This window comes from Heptranchias perlo, chromosome 31 (assembly GCF_035084215.1).
Source record: "Heptranchias perlo isolate sHepPer1 chromosome 31, sHepPer1.hap1, whole genome shotgun sequence".
Taxonomy (NCBI): domain Eukaryota; kingdom Metazoa; phylum Chordata; class Chondrichthyes; order Hexanchiformes; family Hexanchidae; genus Heptranchias; species Heptranchias perlo.
Window position 1 is genome coordinate 29,833,933 of NC_090355.1, and position 20,588 is coordinate 29,854,520.

The 20,588-nt window shown below is 44.6% G+C and overlaps 1 protein-coding gene across 1 annotated transcript in view; it reads right to left on the reverse strand.

Annotated features, from left to right (window-relative positions):
• The window catches only part of urm1 (ubiquitin related modifier 1), a 35,993-nt gene extending 15,913 nt beyond the window's left edge, over window positions 1–20,080 (reverse strand). The window contains exons 1-2 of the mRNA XM_067969500.1: window positions 20,004–20,080; window positions 17,835–17,905 (exon numbers count right to left, since the gene is read on the reverse strand). Of these exons, the coding sequence (XP_067825601.1) occupies window positions 17,835–17,905; window positions 20,004–20,038 (106 nt within the window). The 5' untranslated portion in view covers window positions 20,039–20,080. The remainder of the gene's footprint in view (window positions 1–17,834; window positions 17,906–20,003) is intronic.
• Window positions 20,081–20,588: the final 508 nt, after the last annotated feature.

A 20,588-nucleotide genomic window follows, 5' to 3' on the forward strand; every position in this document is an offset into this window, starting at 1 on the left:
TCAAACCCAGTACCACAAGCACCCTAGTGTCGTCACTAAGCTTATTTAATGTAATTGGGGAGGGGCGCGATCTGCATGGGAAACCAATACACTTTAATGTATAACATACTTCCAATTCTTGTACGGCACTATTTTATTGTAAAACCTACTTTCCTATCGTTCTGGTTTGAGCTCAGCAACCACTTTTGACAGCCCCCCCTCCCCTCCCAACCACCGATTTAGATTTGTCACTGGGTGCCAGTCTCCAAAGACTCGCTGAGCTTGACTATGTAATACTCAGGCCCAATTGTAGAGAAGCGCAGACACACAAGACCAGCTCCCTTTGTTTGGCTGCTTGACTCGACAGCAGGTTCGTAGACTCACAGCAGAATGTAGTTGGTCCCCTTGTAGGTCAGGTCAATTATATTGAGGAATGCAGTCTGACAGAGGGAGAACTACACGTTTTCCATTGGCTGCACTCTCCTGGGGTAAAATGATCTTGAGTTGCTCCCAACGCCAGTGATAAGACCTGTAATCACCAGCATTTCACTCCAGAATCATACGGCTCAAAGTTACCGCCCAACTTGTTTCTCTTTCCATAGTTCAAGTGGACATAGTACAGTACCGGGTATGTCAAATTATTGTCGTCAAGTAAGGACAGGATCAGGCTTGGCTGCGATACTTCCACTGTTTATGCTCACAGATAAAGATGGCCGCTTAGGAAGGTGACCAGTGTGCGTGTGGTGCAGTACCCCAGCACGAGTCTCGGACCTCGAAGAGTGGGGAGAAAATGGAAAAAGAGTATCCTCACACAGAATGGTACAACCTATTTCTTTTAAAGAGTAACTTTATTGAAACAGTCTACGTCTTTGAATTCAGCTTCATGAAAGCACTGCACAAGAAGGCAGTGGTACTTCTATGGCACTTGAGATGTTAACTTTATTGCCAGTCTGATTGGGTAAACGGTACTGGCAGGCATGTGAAATGTTTGTAATTTATTTTTTAAAAATTGCTCTTGGGAGGCGTGCAATACTGACAGGGCTGAAATTATTGCCCATCCTTAGTTGCCCCGATAACTGGCTTGCTAGGTTGTCTCTAAGAGTCAACCAAGGTTAAATAAACACTTACAGCCAATTCTTTTTTTAAATTCAAAAACAGTGACTTCAGTATGTATTAGCACAGTGTGTGCTAGGCAAAGCCCCTGTACTGAGCAGTGTAGTAACACAGCACTAGGTTGTTGCCAGGGCCTTCCTGGGGGGTATGTGCACCAGTTCCATCCAGTTTTGAATTGTAAGCACACAGACAGAGAAATCACCCCCCAAGCTTCCAATCACTCCACCGTGTGCTCGCAAAGCAACAGCGTTCTTGCTAGACTAAAAAAAAAAGACGAGTCATTTATCAGGCGCTCTCCTCGAGGCTTGGGTCATCTGGGCTGTCCTGTGGCTTCAGACTCCCGACCCCAGTGCATTCCAGTCCTGCGTCACCTTTTGTGGCCCAGTCGCTATGGAAAAGCTGCCCATTTATTGTTGGCGGGGGTCATTGTTCTGCAGTGCAGTGGGGGTGGAGGGATGGAGAAGCTTACCGTAAACTCCTCAGACCTACACCACGCCAAGCTGTCTGCAACATGGCCACAAAGGATTAAAGGCAAAGTAGCAAAAATTTCAACAATGACGATATATATATTTTTTGCCAAAGGAGTGAAACCATTTGGTTAATAAAAAGAGGAAGCAGGGTTAAAGGGACACTGCCTTCTTAAAGTGTTTGGCAACCCTTTTCTTGCCCCTTTATTACTCTCTTCGTCTGAAGGAATGGTTTCACAGTGCCAGAGGCCTTCCAACATATTGCCCCAGTGCCTAAGTTTCATGTGTGAGCCTAAACAGTGAGTAGCAGCTGGCTATTTGCCCACACAGGGTATCACAGGCAAGCGCAATGTCCATTTTCCAGCAGGGAGCATTGTGTAGTGACCACGATGGGCAATTCTGATTTTTTTTTTTTTTACTGTTCCTAGCTATGTAAAGCAGGAATGCCCCAGGTATTCAGTACATGCTGAGATAGTTGATCTCAACTGGGGCAGAAGGTGCATGGGAACACCATCACCTCCAAGCTCCCCTCCAAGTCACACACCATCCCAACTTGGACATATATCACCGTTCCTTCATGGTCGCTGGGTCAAAATCCTGGAAATCCCTGCTGAACAGCACAGCGGGAGCACCTTCACCACACACATTGCAGTGGTTCAAGATGAAGGCCCAACACCACCTTCTCAAGAGTAACTAGGGATGGGCAATAAATGCGCCCTTGTCAGTGATGCCCACATCCTGAGAATGAATATATATATATATATATATATATATATATATATATTAAAAAAAAGGCTTTACTATTGGCCCCAGCGATAATTGACTAGGGAGGTTCCTGCTCCAAAACAGCGATCTGTACTTGAAAGCCCGAGTGTATATAGATAGATATATTGGGCAGGGGCAGAATCAGGCTCAACTGTGATGCCCCACACAATTCAATAGCTTGCTGACTCACTGTCAAAACTCTGGAATTCCCTCCCTAAACCTCTCTACCTCTCTCTCCTCCTTTAAGGCACTCCTTAAAACCTACCTCTTTGACCAAGCTTTTGGTCACCTGTCGTTATGTGGCTCAGTGTCAAATTTAGTTTGCTATCACTCCTGTGAAGCACCCTGGGACGTTTTACTACATTAAAGGTGCTATATGAATGCAAGTTGTTGTAAGCTCACACATGACAAATGACTACTTGGAGGGAAACCAGTACCTTCGCCAGAGCAGGGAGAAAATTGGAAAAATCCATAGATTTATGCTTCGGCCAACTAGGCGGTATTGGGCAATGGTACAGCAGTGTACATTCAACCCAGTCACTCAGTACCAGTTGAACAGAAAACAGTGGGCGCTCTTGTGACTACAAAACTAACATTGAAATGTATTTAGCAGTCAGTTTGCCAAGTGACATCTGTGCCAGTCCAAAAATACAACTTGAATGAAGTTAGGACCATGAATAAAGAAAGGCATAAACCAAGAGATCTGACTCACAAAGGCCTTTAATCAGAATTATTTAAAGGGAAACTCACCACTAAAAAGGTTATGCTGATAGGGGTTAGATGAAGAGGGGTGGGAGCAGGCTCGTGTGGAGCAAAAACACCAGCATAGACCTGTTGGGCCAAATGGCCTGTTTCTATGCTGTGCATTCTATGTAATTCTATGCAGGTTGTAGATTTGAACACACTAAATCCTCTGCCTCCCTTACTCTCAATCGTAAACAAATTCTATTCCAGTCAAACGGAAGGAATAATATTTCAGGCAGTCAATTCCTCACCCATTGAATAATGTCCATGTAGAATCTTTTTGATTAGTCCAATAAGCAAGGGGGAAAATCCCCCCACCCCCCAACCCTGCATCCCCACCCCCTCCCATTCAAAATAAAAAGTCTGCTGGATAAAAGCAGTCTACCAGAGAGGGGCTGGGAGATGGGCCTGATCCAGGCAGATAATAATCCCTTCCTCAGGATTAATTTCAGGGTGAGAGCAAGCTCCTCATCCAGTCAAAATAGCTCAGTGAAGGCAGCATGTTAAGCTTCCACCGGGGAGAAAGAATGTGACTGCTGGACAAGTAAAAGTTCAGAGAACATTTCACTCTCTCTGTAAAAAGACAGTAAATGTTGGCATGCTACTTTGCTGTTGTGGGGGAAGAGAAAATGGCCATCAAATCTGATCCTGTCTGTCGTAGGGTCGCCAACTCTGGTCGAACTTATTCCTGGAGGTTTCATCACATGACTTCCTGCCCCTAACCACCACCGCCCACCCCCATTCTCCAATATGTTTAGAACTAAAAGGTGAAAGTGTTCAAAGCAAATGGAAGAAACAAACAATTTCTTTTACCACCTCTAGGATTTTTATCCTGGGTTGCTTGCAACAGTGTCCAGGAGAATAATCTTTAATTCCTAGAGACTCCAGGACATTCCTGCAGGGTTGACAACTCTAGTCTGACAGTAGACACTTACACTTTCAAACTAGCACTCCAATTGGCCTCACTTTATGCACCCAGGAAGTGGGGGGGGGGGGAGGGGGGGGGGGGAAAAGGAGGAAAAACAGGAAAAACAACCTAGGTTGTCCGTTCCCAAGCACTATTCCGCTGAAGCGTGCGTGGGGGAACGGGAGGGGGTGCGTGTGTTCAAACACCCTACTGACGTTCATCGTCTCAAATTCACAACCGAGAAACAGCTACTTAAGTGAAATACTTAAGAGGGCTTCCAGTGCCCACGGAAACAACCCCAGGGAAAGGATTTCTTGTACGTGTTGATGTAACCATGAAATATTTTATAAAGGAGGGAAAATAAAGTGTTGGAAAAGCCAGGAAAATGATCCGATACATAAATGGCAAATAATTATTTTTTTTAAACCGTTGCATGTTTTTGTGCAGAAATCTTTTATGCTCTTTTAACGGGGATACTTCCTTCATTTGAAAAAAAAGCACTGGCAAATTTTAGACAACGAGGAAGAGCTGAATGTCAGTTTCATCACAATGTCACGTTGACTGATGCAATGCTTTATTTCAGTGCAATTGTGCGTTTGCAAACAGACGCTATAAAACAATGCTTGCCACCCAGCTTTCCATGAAGATGATGCATCTTTAAGAGAATGCAGCCATTTCTAATCACTAAGCACAACATGGCCGGGGTCGGGGGGGGTGGGGGGTTGGTGGTCACTGTTAGCAAATAAATTGGCTTGTACCGCAAAAGCCCCCAGATGGTATTCTCCCGCTGGAAACAATAGCTGCACGCACGAGCCAGTACGCCTGGCACACGAGCACTCAAGTGGCTTTTGTTTACATGTAAATATGGGATAAGGGCACCCCTTTGTTCCTCGTTCACCCCTCCCCAAAATATAAAAATTCAAACTAATCTCAATACCACAAGAATCAGCGTCCGTGCCCGGCCAATTAATTAGGGCCCAGGTGACAGAAACAAAGAAAAGACACACTGATTACTGCACAACTGATAAAAACATACTGAACTTCTGACCGTCCCGTATAAGAAAAGCACTCAGTTAATTTAAATTGTCTGATGGGAGGGAGTTAAACTATACCAGTTAGAATGGCTAAATATTACAGCTCATCATAGATAAACTTAGCCGTTGCTTATCTTCCCAGCAATTTTTCCCCATCCTCTTCTGAAGGGGCTGCCTCCCTGATGCTAAGGTTCAGCCCCGAGCTGTCAGGAATCCTCCATTCCCTTGCCCAAGAGGACCAAGCTTATATTTTGGGAATTTCTGATCCATACTATTCTTGGGCAAATATAAGGAGGCCAGTTTTAAAGGCGCACGGATAAGGCAATGGTGGATGTACAGCTGATTGAGTGGAGGAGGTGATTCACAAAACCCCGGTTAACTCCAACCTCTCTTACAAAAAAAATTCCTGCCCATCCAGTACACTCGTTCTTTTCAACTTCCAGTGGCTCCCCCGCCCCTTGTACCGAATTCAAGGCCCTCGTCTTCAAGTCGGTCCACACGGGTTCCACCTTACCTCAGCGATCTTCTTCAGCCTTACGCTGCAGGCTGCACTCCTCGCCACTCTGGCTCTGCGTTATCACTTATTGCCCACTCCTTCCTCTTCACCACTGACAGCTGATCTTGCAGTGACAGTGCTCCTGCTCCTTAGAACTTTTACCCAAAACCAATTTGCTTCATCTCTCTGAGCTAGGCTTTCCATCTATCGGTTGCCAATGGGCTGACAGTTAAAGCCTCCTTAAAGATCAAATCTTTGACCATAACTTCCATTTCCTTCCCCCCCCCCCCCCTCCCTGTACTCGCTCTTGCTCTCCCCTTGTAAGCTGCTCGAGGATATTCGTGAGGGCTACACAAGTGGCTGTTCTTGTTGAAGGGCAACTTGTCATGTGGTGTTATTAATGAGATTTAAGAACACTCGGGGCCAAATTACATGAATGGAATATATACAACATCGAAATGTTGCTCAGGCATACAGGACTCCACTACATAATCTGCCCTCACGAATTCCATACAGATTATGTTCCCGAGTCCCAGGATAAGCAACATGCTTTTACACGAGTGCTGTTAACAGCAGACACGCACCTTTTTTTAAAAATTCCTGACCCTCTTCGAAATAAAACAGGGAATTCTAGGGACCCACATTTCTTCGGTTCCCACAATGTGCCGTCCACCTCCGCTTAACTTTTACAGGTTAAAATTTTTCTTGAGGGGGGGATGGAACAAACCAAAATAGAAGGGGAAAGTGGCACACAGAGGTTGCTGTTAAGGCACTGCTTTCCTGGAGCTGCACATATATTCATTGAGCACCCATGGTGTTACTAATGGTACGCCAGACGATATAAATGCTTTATAAAAATATAACTTGAAGTGCACAATGTATTATTCTGCTGCTTAGGCGAAGCTGCGTCTCTTTAGGGCCACAGGGTCTAACTGATGTTAAATAAACATTGGATAAGGCCAGATTTTAATTGTTCTTCAGGCTGCAAGTCAGAACCCCGGCCTGCTGTCTTTTCTTCTAAAAGTGCGATTGATGAGCTAAGTCAGAGGTTATAGACATACTGGCTCCTGTATCAAAGCAGTTTCAATCGCTGGAGGATTTTGTGCATTTCAAACAGTTGCCTTTGCTTCTTTATATACATGTATATTTTTTTAAGTGTGACACAGAAATTTGAGTGCGTCAACTGAAGTGTGATGCCGGAATATGCGTGCCAAACGTACAGCTTTTATTATGTTATATTGATATAAAACTTACATTCAACAAGCTTCTATTACTATTAGATATAAAAAAAGAACAGTATTAAAATAAGAGGATGCCAGGCTTATCTCGTTACCTGCGGCCTCAAATTTACAAGCAATTTATTTCTCTCTAATTGATCTTGGCTACAATTTATAAGCACCAAAAATAACCTTGATTCCAAAAGGCAATGTTTGGCCTTAAAACGGACTTGCTAGGTTAGCAGCTAAATATCACAGATCCCACACTACCTACGAGCAACACACATTATATATGTATATATATGTATATATATATAAAATCAAATTAGACTGACCAAATGCTACTGTTTGGCTTAGATTAGTTGACTCTTGCAACATTTGTATTACAGTGCCAAAGGCAGCATCAACTTCTGTGGCAGCCCTTGTAATATGAATGAAGCTGTGAGATGTGCCTGCAGCACCACCTACACTTATCTCAGCAGGTTTTTTTTTGCTCCTTCCAATTTTTCCTGGTCGTTTTGCACTGTTGGTGACCAAACCTTCCACATCCAATGAAGCAGGTCTGTGACTGAAAGGTTAAAGCCGTGATCTACATGTAATTTCGATGTAATTCTAACACGGAAACAGGCCACTCGGTCCAACCAGCCACGTTTCCTACATTACAACAGTGACTACACTTCAAAAAAAAAAAGTACTTCATTGGCTGCCAAGCGCTTTGGGATGTCCTGAGGTCACAAAAGGCACTATACAAATGCAAGTTCTTTCTTTTACTCCACTGTGATCGGGAGACCGATGAGAAAGCGGGTATCTGCGTGGTGTGCCGTCGACAAGAGAAGGCCCGAACACCATCAGTCTGGTACGTTCGAGGCACCTGTAAAAGCAGCGAGCTACAAAGCTGCTGTTATCTCGAGCAAGACCTGCGCAGTGCTCGAGTTTCACACAGCTGACAGCAGCCCTGGAGCAAGCTCGATGCATTTGCTAAGGGCAGCTGAGAGGGACACCTGGCAAACCAACACAAAAAACAGATTACCTGCTCATTTATCTCATTGCGTGCGCAAGTTGGTTACCACTTTTACTTCTATTGCAACAGCGACTAGACTTTAAAAACAAAGTATTTCATTGACTGTGAAGTGCTTTAGGACACCCTAAGTATGTGAAAGGCACTGTATAAATGCAAGTTGCTTCCTTCTTTAAAAGAAATCTGGCCCTCCAAGTGGTCAGCCTTAGCAAATCTGACACATTTACCGTCGGCTTTCAAGAACTGAATGCAAAAGCCGGCAGCACAGCACTTAACCCAACATAAAAGCAGCCTAAATGCGCCTCTACCCTCATCTTTCTCTCCTCCATCCTCCCCCTGCCCCCACCCCAATAAAGTCTAAGCTGCAGGATCAGTGGCTACATTTACAAGTGAATGGGGTGTAACAAAGCTCCAGTTTGTGTAAAGAATGAGGCAGAAGATGGATTTTCACAGATGTTGCACAGAGTCACCGCTCATTGTTTAATTAGGCAGAAACTTGCCTTTTTAAATGTGATTTGCACAGAGGCACAGGCCATTTAAACTTTGTTCAGAGTTCAGCAAACAGGACTCTTCAAACTAACACAGAATGACCAGCTGGTAATGAGCAGCGTGTGAACGGAATATTAAACACATCAGCATCTCCCACACCTCGCCACCCTCAGCAGGACATGACTGGGCCGTTTTACCTTAAAGGGACAGGATTCCTTTTTAACAGAGTATATACACTGGGATTGTACAAACCCATGATAACTGTACGGAGGAGTCAAAAGGTAGAAAGAAGAAAAAGTGAAGGAACTTGCATTTCTATAGAGCATTTCACATCTCAGAGCACTTTACAGCCAAGGAAAAGTGGTGCCCTGCACAGCACACTCTTGCTCCCTTGTCTATTCATACTCAGTGCCAGTTATCCTCCTTCACTTGCCCCTCAGCCTGTCCTGTGCAGCTCCCGGCTGATGAACACCTGCTGCCTTTGTTGGAAAATCTGCCATTTATTTTTCCAAGTGCTTATCGTGCTATGATCCGTTTCTATCGCTTTAAAAGAAAATCGTTGGGTCTCCCAGAAAAAGCAGCAAGTGCAAGTGGCACAGGATGGGCCAAGGGCGGGTGAAGGAGGCCAAGTGGACTGAGGATAGACAGGCAAGGGAGCAAGGGTTTGAGTCACAATAGGTGGGGACGCAAATGGGCTCCAGCATCACTAGGGGATGTGACCAGATAAAAAACAGTATGTCCCCTGAATCACTGTGCACAGCGTAACGGGAGACCTGCGATTATAAAAGCTTTACAGCTACCCACCCTTCAAAATGTCACATTTCATGTATTTCAAATTCCTGTGGCACACTTTAATAAAAAAAAGCACAAATAAGTAAAGGCAGTCATTTACAACGTACAGAAAAACTCTCCAGAACAGAACATACCAGAGCCACAATGTCTGCAGGCTCTTAACTGACCTTCTTACGACCAATCGCAGCGTTACAATCTCCAGTCTAAATACAATTAACGTTCCAATAAACCCACCCAGTAGTTAGTTATCATTTAGGTGTTGTAGTCTTAAAAGGACATACACCTACACTTTATCAGAACGGTGCATTGTGCTTTAAATGATATAAAGTTGCTGTCCTTATAAACGGTGCATTCTCTGATTTACCATGAGCAATGCCACAGGAGATGTGCTAGTAATATATTAAAAACAGTGTGTCAGCCCTGTGCCAGACATAATACTTTATTAAAGGTGCAAAACATTCTTTTAAAAAAAAGCAATTTACTTAAATCACAATTATCAAAGTTTTTAATCACACAATTAAACTCTGAGTGACCTGTGCTTATGTTTACTGAAAAATCAGATTTGCTGCTTTAAACAGGTCCACATTAGCAGGACACATTGTGCATAAAGTGCATGAAACTCCCGTCCTTATAAAACAGCACACTTCGAACCTACATCTAGTGCATGTCCCTCACACTTCGAAGTGTCAAAAGTACTTAATAAGAGAAAGAAATCCTGATGGTGTCTGCTGGTGTTTTGTGACTGTGCTAACCTGCCTCTTCTCAAGGGCACGAGCCAAGGATAGAAAAACAGTTGCCAATCTAGAAAAATTTCCCTCAGCAATTAGTCTCTAACAGACCTCAGGATGTGCCTTTTTAGAGCACTTCCCCACAGGAACACTTGAGCAGTGGGCTTAAAGAGCCAGGACATGTTAAACGCAGCTCCGCCTTAGCAACTAAATATCACAACTGTGCTTCAGACCCCAGACTGCCTGTAGGCAATTCCACTGTGAGGGAGAGGGGGGCAGAGGGTAAACAACCAGTATAATATGCAAAAGTAGTACATTTTGAAGGCAAGATAAATCAATATTTGAAACTAATTTACAAAACAGCTGGAAACGCAGGCCTGTTTCCAGCCTGGCAGCTGTTCCAAATTAAAGTTCATCCTGTGATCAGTGCCAATTTGTTCACTGGAGTTTCCCCCCACCCACCCCCCCACCTCCCCCGGCTACTCTTTGGAACAGCAAGGCTCTCCTGCCATTCCCAGGAGCCCGCTTCCAGATCTTTGCTAATACATTCAGCGACCCTGGGTCGGTATTACCCAGTCGCTGGCTTTTACACTTCACGCGATTTTTGATCACATCCTGAGAAAGTGGCCATGGTACGTGATTCTCCGCTCGACATCAGGCGCTGATCTCTGTGGTGCTGCTGGGCTCCGCCGTATAACAGGGAGATCCAGAGGGCAAACGTGTGGGACCTGCAATCTCAAGGTCACTTTACTGAAACTGGCAGCCTTAACCTGATGGCACATTCATAGATCCATATTTATAATGTGTCTATGATTTGCCAGCTTCTGAAACACACCATAGTACATGCAGGGAGATCAGTTGCACTTTGAAGTGTAGTCGCTGTTGTAATGTAGGAAACGTGGCTTCCAAATTGCGCACAGCAAGCTCCCACTAACAGGAATGAGATAATGACCAGATCACGTATTTCAGTGATGTTGGTTGTGTGGGATGAATATTGGCCAGGACACCGGGCAGAACTTCCCTGCTCTTCTTCAAATAGTGCCATGGGATCTTTCACATCCACCTGAGGGGGCAGATGGGGAATCAGTTTAACATCTCATCTGAAAGACAGCACCTCTGACAGTGAATATGTTGTTTGGGGGGGGGGGGGGGGGAATAAGAGAGAATTACCACGCCTAAAAAATTACTCCGTAAGTGTTTGAGCACTTTTTTGTAGACATACACGTAAAGACATAATTAGTGTTATTTAGCATATAATAGTGACAATTCCAGCTGTCTCTCATCCAAATGACAATGAACCTCATTTAATGAAGTTCATCTCCACTTAAGTGCAGTGTGCAGTCCAAGGAAATGAAGCAAACTGATTAAAGTTCTCGTATTGTGAACACTAATCAAAACAATGAAGCATAAAATCATTAAGTACTAACTGGATTCACACCACTCCCTAGACCTCTCCACCTCTCTCTCCTCCTTTAAAGACGCCCTTTAAAACCTACCTCTTTGACCAAGCTTTTGGTCACCAGTCCTAATGTCTTTTTTTTGGCTTGGTGTCAATTTTTCATAGAATCATAGAATGGTTACAGCACAGGAGGCCATTTGGCCCGTTGAGTCCATGCCAGCTCTCTGCAAGAGCATGCCAGCTAGTCCCACTCCCCTGCCCTTTCCTCGTAGCCCTGCAAATTTTTTCCCTTCAAGTAAATATCCAATTCTCTTTTGAAAGCCACGACTGAATCTGCCTCCACCACCCCATCAGGCAGTGCATTCCAAACCATGACCACTCGCTGTGTAAAAAGGTTTTTCCACATGTCGCCTTTGGTTCTTTTGCCAATCACCTTAGATCTATGTCCCCTGGCTCTTGACCCATTCCGTCAATGGAAACAGTTTCTCTCTATCTACTCTGTGTAGACCCTTCATGATTTTGAATATCTCTATCAAATCTCCTCTCAACCTTCTCTGCTCTAAGGAGAACAACCCCAGCGTAACTGTAGTCCTTCATCCCTGGAACCATTCTAATATACCTCTTCTGCACCCTCTGTAAGGCCTTCACATCCTTCCTAAAGTGTGGTGCCCAGAATTGGACACAATACTCCAGTTGTGGCCGAACCAGTGTTTTATAAAGGTTCAACATAACTTCCTTGCTTTTGTACTCTATGCCTCTATTTATAAAGCCCAGCATCCCATATGCTTTTTTAACCACTTTCTCAACTTGCCCTGCTACCTTCAACGATTTGTGCACATATACCCCCAGATCTCTCTGTTCCTGAACCCTTTTAGAATTGTACCATTTCATTTATATTGCCTGTCTCTGTACTTTCTGCCAAAATGTATCACTTCGCACTTTTCTGCGTTAAATTTCATCTGCCATGTGTCGACCCATTCCACCAACCTGTCTATATCCTCTTAAAGTCTTTCACTACCCTTCCAAATTTTGTGTCACCAGCAAATTTTGAAATTGTGCCCTGTACACCCAAGTCCAAGTCATTAATATATATCAAAAAAAGCAGTGGTCCTAGTACAGACTCCTGGAGAGCACCACTTTATACCTCCCTCCAGTCTGAAAAACAACTGTTCACCACTACTCTCTGTTTCCTGTCACTTAGCCAATTTCGTATTCATGCTGCCACTGCCCCTTTTATTCCATGGGCTTCAACTTTGCTGACAAGCCTATTATGTGGCACTTTATCAAATGCCTTTTGGAAGTCCATATACACCACATCAACCGCATTGCCCTCATCAACCCTCTCTGTTACCTCATCAAAAAACTCAATCAAGTTAGTTAAACACGATTTGCCTTTAACAAATCCGTGCTGGCTTTCCTTTATTAATCCCCACTTGTCCAAGTGACTGTTAATTTTGTCCCGGATTATCGTTTCCAAAAGTTTCCCCACCACTGAGGTTAAACTGACCAGCCTGTGGTTCCTGGGTTTATCCTTACACCCTTTTTTGAACAACGGTGTAAAATTTGCAATTCTCCAGTCCTCTGGCACCATCCCCCCCGGTATCTAAGGATGTTTGGAAGATTATGGCCAGCACCTCTGCAATTTCCATCCTTACTTCCCTCAGCAACCAAGGATGCATCCCATCCGGAGCGGGTGATTTATCTACTTTAAGTACAACCAGCTTCTCTAGCATCTCCTCTATCAATTTTTAGTCCATCCAGTATCTCAACTACCTCTTCTTTTACTGTGACTTTACCAAGGAAGAAGATGCTGCCAAAGACAGATGCAAAGTACTTATTTAGTACCTCAGCCAAGTTCACTGCCTCCGTGAGTAGATCTCCTTTTTGGTCCCTAAATCGGTCCTACCCCTCCTCTTACTACCCGTTTACGTGTTTAAATGCCTATAGAAGACTTTTCGATTCCCTTTTATGTTAGCCGCCAGGCTATTCTCATACTCTCTCTTTGCCCCTCTTATTTCCTTTTTCACTTCCCCCTCTGAACTTTCTATATTCAGCCTGATTCTCACTTGTATTATGTCGGCAACCGTGGCATTGCTCCAACAATGCAGCCTGGACTGTGACAATTGTCCTGCTGAGGTGATTATCTCCTGACATCTGTCATACGCCCCTTTTTTCTGCTTCATCTTACTCTCTATCTCTTTCAACATCCAGGGAACTCTGGCTTTAGTTGCTCTACCTTTCCCCCTCGTGGGAATGTACCTAGACTGTACCCGAACCATTTCCTCTTTAAAGGCCGCTCATTGTTCAATTACAGTTTTGCCTGCCAATCTTTGATTCCAATTTACCCGGGCCGGATCCGTTCTCATCCCACTGAAATCGGCCCTCCTCCAATGGAGTATTTTTACTTTAGAGTGCTCCTTGTCCTTTTCGATAGCTAACCTAAACCTTATGATACTACGATCGCTGTTTCATAAATGTACCCCCACTGACACTTGCTCCACTTGGCCCGCCTCATTCCCCAGAACCAGATCCGGCAATGCCTTATGCCTCGTTGGGCCGGAAAGGTACTGGTCAAGAAAGTTCTCCTGTCTGATTAAGCTCTTGTGAAGCGCCCTGGAATGTTTTACTATGTTAAAGGCGCTATACCAATGCAAGTTGTTGTTGTATTCTATGTCAAACCTCAAGGTTCTGTAAACTTTTATATACGTATGTTTATTATGTATGAAATAAAATTTTGTATTGTGTTACTCGCTGCTAAAAATCTCTTAAAGACAAGCAAATTCCATGGCTGAGCTATTTTTTCCACCTTTTACTGGCCAATTTTCTCTTTCCATTCCTCAAATCAGCATCTCTCTTTGCTGGACAGTGGTCCTATGGATGCTGATTGCCACTTGGTGCCTTGTTCGAATGGCCATTCTTCATACTTGACAGTTATTTGACCGTGAAAGGCATCACAGCCAAGCCCAATCTGACATTCGCTCTTCCAGCAGGGATTCATGGGATCACCCAGGGCATTAAAGCCAACTGAAGTGCCGCAACCCAATTTTCGGCTGAGGCAAGGGAACCCAGTGCAGACTTGGGGATCAAACTTGGGACTTCCCTGCTCTGTGCTACACTAGATAACCTTGCGGAACCATGGTGGGGGAAATCTGCGAGCCAACCATCAGCAGAAGCCCATTGCGGTTTTCGTTCATTTGGCAAGCAAAGGCATTTTCTTTCACCCTCCCCAGCCAGCGCTGTTTCAATTTAACACTTTGAAATTCCTGGCCGTGGAAAGCTGTGATGCAGCAGACAGCCCCTTTTTTTCCCCCCCTGTTTTCCCTTCCGAGGACAACATTGAGAGCGCCTCAGCAGGACAACTGTCATGGTCCAGGCATTGTTGGAGCAATGCCGCGGTTGCCTAGCACTGGTATGGCCACTGGGCCACACCTTACCTGGCCAGCGGGGGGGTGCGGGAAGGGAAGGTTCATGGAATGGTTATCGAGTACAAAGGATAAGGCAGTCAGAATTCCATGACGTGCCAGCCATAGCAACCAATACAAATGTTTGTCTGTATATACACACACACACACACACACACACACACACACAATATAAAACTTGATAGGGCTTTAAGAAACCTGGTTTGTGAACTGGAGGTGGGGGATTGATAGAATTCCACCTCCCACGTGGTGAAGTTGCTCAAAGCATAAAAGTTTTTGGATCAGAAACAGGATGAAGAGCAATTAAGTAACCGCAGAAAAACAAGACACTTGTTTCAAAGTACCTCAACACTGAGATCATAAAATGCTGTCTGCTATTATACCCACACACACACACACAAAATACATCATCACAAAGATCAAAGCTGAACACAACCTGTGAAAATCAAGATTCATTTGCAGTGGAAGAGAAACACTTTCACACACTTGTACTCTGCAGGGGGCAGTGGTAGCATACATCAAAAGTCAAACTTGAAGTGTTAAAGGCAGCACAGGTACAAGCAGCACACAGGCCGACTACCGTGAAATTTTAGCACACATTGATTCGGATAGTGTAGTGGACTAGTGACCCAGAGGTTGGGAGTTCAAATCCCACCGTGGCAAGTTCCGAAACTGAATTGAATAAATTTGATAATATGTGGGAAAGCGCCAGGAAAAATGACCACGACAGCTGCTGGCTCACTAATGTCGAGAAAAAATGAAAGACTTGCATTTATACAGTGCCTCTCACGATCTCAGGACGTCCCAAACTGCTTTACAACCAATAAAGTACTTTTGAATTGTAGTCATTGTTGTAATGTAGGAAACGCAGCAGCCAATTTGCACACAGCAATGTGATAATGATCAGATAATCTGTTTCTAGTGATGTTGGTTGAGGGATAAATATTGGCCCGGACACCGGGGAGAACTTGCCTGCTCTTCAAAATAGTGCCATAGGATCTTTTACATCCACCTGAAAAGGCAGGTGGGGCCTCGGTTTAACATCTCATCCGAAAGACGGAACCTGCGACAGTGCAGCGCTCCCTCAGCACTGGAGTGTCAGCCTAGATTTTGTGCTCAAGTCTCTGGAGTAGGGCTTGAATCCACAAACTTCTGACTCAGAGGCAAAAGTGCTACCCACTGAGTCACAGCTGACACCAGGTCCTTCCGGGAAGGGAACATGACATTCCTGCCCAGCCTCACCTGGTTGTCACTTAGCTGCCAAACAACTGCTTCGAGAAACCCACCACCACCTTCACAGTGGCAATAAATACGACCTCACCAACATCTGCATGCCGAGAACAAATAAAAGCAAAATGTAACGAGCACTCAGAAACCTGCCTCCAGTTCGTCTTCCAGCGTAAAGCAGTAACACGTGAAATTCCTGTGTATAATATACGCTTGCTTATCACGTGTAACTGAATATCGGATCCACTTCCTCCTCCATCTGCTGAAAGCAGTGACATGTGCTGGGGTGGGATTCCATGGTACTGGCACTCTTGCCTGAGTGGCCATTCTTCAAGTGTAAGTCTGGACAGTGACTGCCAGCAAGCTATTCAACTGTAGGAGCCACCCAGAGCTCAGCTCCACCCCATCTCCCGTAATATCCATACATGTGCACTTTGCAGCAGGAGTTAATGGATGGTTATTTAAGGCAATTATCATTGGCTGATTTGTTTATCCCACAACATCCCTTGAACTGGGGTAGTTAGGGGGCAAACTCAACCAGGCTGCCCTGTGCTCATCAGTATTCAGGGACCCTTGCTGGAAAGTGCGCGTTTGAAAGTGCGCGAATGTGTACAAGATTGAGCTCAGCTGTAATTCCCTTGCAGTGAAAATACCACTCACACGAAGTTGTGAATTAAGAGAAAAAGAACTTGCATTTATATAGCACCTTTCACAACCTCTGGACGTCCCAAATGCTTTACAGCTAATGAAATACTTTTGAAGTGTAGCCAGTGTTATAATGTAGGAAACGTGGCAGCCAATTTGCGCACAGCAAGGTCCCACAAACAGCAATGTGATAATGACCATGATTTCTATGATTCTATAATGTGTTTTAGTATATGGCCACAAGGACACAGTACAGAAGGACTGTTGATGCCCATAGAACTCTATCCTGGCAAGATTCAGCTGCTTCAGGAAAGGAGGCTGAGAGGAAATTGGCAAAGGATGGCAGCAAAGAAGAAAAACCTGTGGAAATACCGTCAGTGGCGGAAAACACTTCAATTTACCACACAGGTCTTTGTATTGATGCTCTGTAGCCTTACTGTAACAAACTTATTGGCAGACATAACAATTTCATTACAGCAAGGTATTTGTTTTACTAAATGACTGTTCTCGTGATGGTGTAGCTAGGACTCACTTAATGTTAGCTCACAACACTGCAAATACAGGCTGTGAATTCTTTCTTGTTTTGTAGGGTGTGTGTTTATTTAAAGAAACATAAGAGCAGGGAATCTGAGTGAAATCAGCTTCAAATGCTACTTCCAGATCTGGAAGTAGTATTTGAAGCTGTTCCTGGTGTGCTTGCACTTTAGGACACACAAGTACAGTCGGGAAGCGCAGTGTTTAATTAGCATCAGTCGCATGATCACAGCTTTGTTTTTTGAATACAAGTTCATGCAGATTTTCTATGTCGGCCGTTGCAAAGTGTGAGGTGACTAGGATTAGTGAAGTGCTGCTATAATCACAGGACGATTCCTGTATAACTTCACCGTCCCCCTCAACTTCACCAATCCAACACAAGCTAACAAGTGAGAGTTTAATTACAGGGAGAATGAAGCGATAATAAACGAACTGCAATGGTAGTTCAACGCACTGCAACCAAATCTCACTAAACCAGGGGAAATGACTTGGGCTCATTAGAGCCGATTATTTCCATAAGGATATTTGCTAAGGCGAGGCTGCAGCTCATTGTGTGCAAGGTCAGTAGTTTTCAGTTTTTATAATAAGAAGAAAGCAATTGTGAAATGCAATCCCCCAAACACCCGTAACAATCACATGCAATAAAAACTGAATTTGTTTTATTCAGTCACTGTACACCAGTCGCCCACATTATGTCTTGCTCCCAACAGCCCTCTCTTTCCTTCACTCAATTAAGGTACGTCAAAGACCGGTGCAATTTTCCATCGCCACTGGTTTACTATGAGCTGCCAGTAAGAGTGTCGCACTTTGAATTCTCTTTTAAAACATGCAATGAAAGCAAAAAAATCCAATACTCACATGGTGCTGACTGACTGGGCAAAGTGATGTGTTGATTCTTCACCCCATTGAAGAGCAGCTCAGCACCACCTCTGGAATGGATTAATAACAGAGAGCAAATGTGAGTTATTTAAATAGATACAAAATGAATGAAAAAGAGCAGAGTCCTTTCCCTGTGCTCCTAAAAGAGCAGAGTCCTTACCCTGTGCTCCTGAAGATGAGGAATTGTCAGCGCTGGGGAATAGAACAGCTTTCTAATCTGAGCACCTAGTGTCAGCATCAAGCAAACCCAAATCAGGGAGAGGATGGATTCGGTAAGATGTCAAGTTCCCTCTATTCTAACCCAACAATACACCGTAACCATAGTCTCTGCAGAGCATGCCTGACTGCACCAGTTTTGCATGTTTTCATACTGACACCTAAATTTTCTTCACCAAAAGCAGGACACCTAATTTTATCCAGCAGGAACAGGCTGAGATTGTCCCAAACTTGGGATCCTTAAGGCTAATAGAGAGATTGCCTGATTTTTTTTATGTTTTACATTTAAGAAGAATAAGATTCTCTAACCCAGCCAGTACACAACCCTCCACAATATCTCTATGCTGAGCCTACAGAATCCACTACTGAGCTATTTGTGCCTGGGAGATGAAGGTGGTCTGTAGCCATGTTGGGTACATATAGCTGTAGTCCGCTCAGCCTGCCCATGCATAAAATGGTGGCTCGCTCCCTGGGCCGGTGTGGGGACGGACAGCACGCAAGGAGGGGCTTTGGGCTTGCAAGACTGTGGTCAGACTGGTTCCTCTGATGCTAGTTGTAGAGAGCTTTATGCTTTCTGGACAATGAACATGTGAGGGTCGTGGGAGACATGGCTCATGCGTCCATCTTGGAAACGCCCGACAGACAGGCTGCCATCAAAAGCTGTACTTGAGTTACTTGCACTTCTTTGTTTTTGTTCTATCTGGTAGCTCCAGCCTTCCTTTCTGCTTTTCTCTTTGTTATTCACTCCGTGGGACCACAGCCACAAGAGGGAGGGAGCAGCAGGATACATCACCAATTGGAGATCCGTAGGAGGGAGTGAACAGGAGAGCGTGGGGCAGGCAGAGCCAGAAATTAGAGGGCAGGGCCAAGTTGTCAGCACACATGTACGTTCTTCAATATTGGGCTTTAGGGCATCAGACTCCAGATTGGCCGAGCCCCGGAGTACAGGGAGGTGTGGTGCTGTCTGCTACTGGATGAAGAGCATAAACAAGGATGAGGCTACTCACTTTGTCCAGGGGAGAGGGGAAGATGTCAGGGAGATTGATAGGTGGGATGAGAAAATTTGTGATCTATTTCTGTAAATGATCAAAACGTGTGTGTTTATTAGTACATGATAAAGTTTACTTTTAAGGGTACAGGGTATATACTGGGGTAAGTGGGGGACTGTCATGGCAGCTGAATGCCACAGATGAGTATTGTTTTTTGTGACTGAACAAATTAGATACGAGGCTCACTAAATAGGACCCAGCTCAGCAGTGGGTCTTGCTTTTAGTGCCAATTCAGATACCTGGCGCTGTAACCTACTAGTTGAACTCATGACTCAAATTGCCATCGGTTTCACTCTCCAGTTCACTGTACATTAGAACAACAAACTGGCTCCTATGTAAGCAATGACTAACATGCAGATGGGCGATACAGGCATCATTCAATTGGGCTCAGGGGTCCTAAAGAAGGGGATGGGTGGGGAAGACAGCCAGGGTTGCCTCATCTAATTGCTATTCAGTAATCCCAATTGCTCCCGTTAGAAATTGTGTGTGAACCTGGGCAAGGATCAGCTATAATAATGTTAAATTGCTTGACAGCACTCTGTCTAATGTCATACATGGAGCATAGACACTTGGACACTGTCCTGGAGGGTTGCCTCCATCCACGGAGCTGCACCGCACCATGAACCATCACCTTCAAGGGAGAAAACTAGAAATTAAAGAGAGTTTTGAGACTGAATGATAAAAAGTGCCCAGGACACACGGTGACAGCGATCGCAGCCCCTCAAACCAGCCTCCTCCACAATTGCCAGGCTGCAGATTAAAGGCAGCGATAAATTAAACTTTAATGCCATAGTAACCACGGCTGATCGCAGCCAAACTCCAGGCAACAAACTGCGCGATTCTATGAATGGAAACGCCTCGAACTTTCCATTTAAAAACACACCTGAATTCCAGATCCAGACCGATGGACGCCGCCATGTTTCTCCGGTCAACCCGGAAACAGTTACGCGGCAGCCCGGAAGTGATGTCTCTATGAGGCAAGTTTGGATAGAACTCTACCTATCAATGGGGTTTGGGCTGTGGTGATGAGCAGGTTCCTCAGCTCAGTGATCTATAGTCAGCAAGTTAACAATGTAAGTCACTAGAGTGTAAATGCTTGTTTCATTTTAATCTGTGAAATGTTACAGTTGAAGAAAACAAAGGCACTGCTTGACAGTGCCAAGTTTCAAGAACGTAAGAAATAGGAGCAGGAGTAGGCCACACGGCCCCTCGAGCCTGCTGCACCGTTCAATAAGATCATGGCTGATCTTCGACCTCAACTCCACTTTCCCGCCCGATCCTCATATCCCTTGATTCCCCTAGAGTCCAAAAATCTATCTATCTCAGCCCTGAATATATTCAATGAGTCAGTATCCACAGTCTTCTGGGGTAGAGAATTCCAGAGATTCACAACCCTCTGCGTGAAGAAATTCCTCCTCGTCTCAGTCTTGAATGGCCGATCCCTTATCCTCTGACCATGCACTCTAGT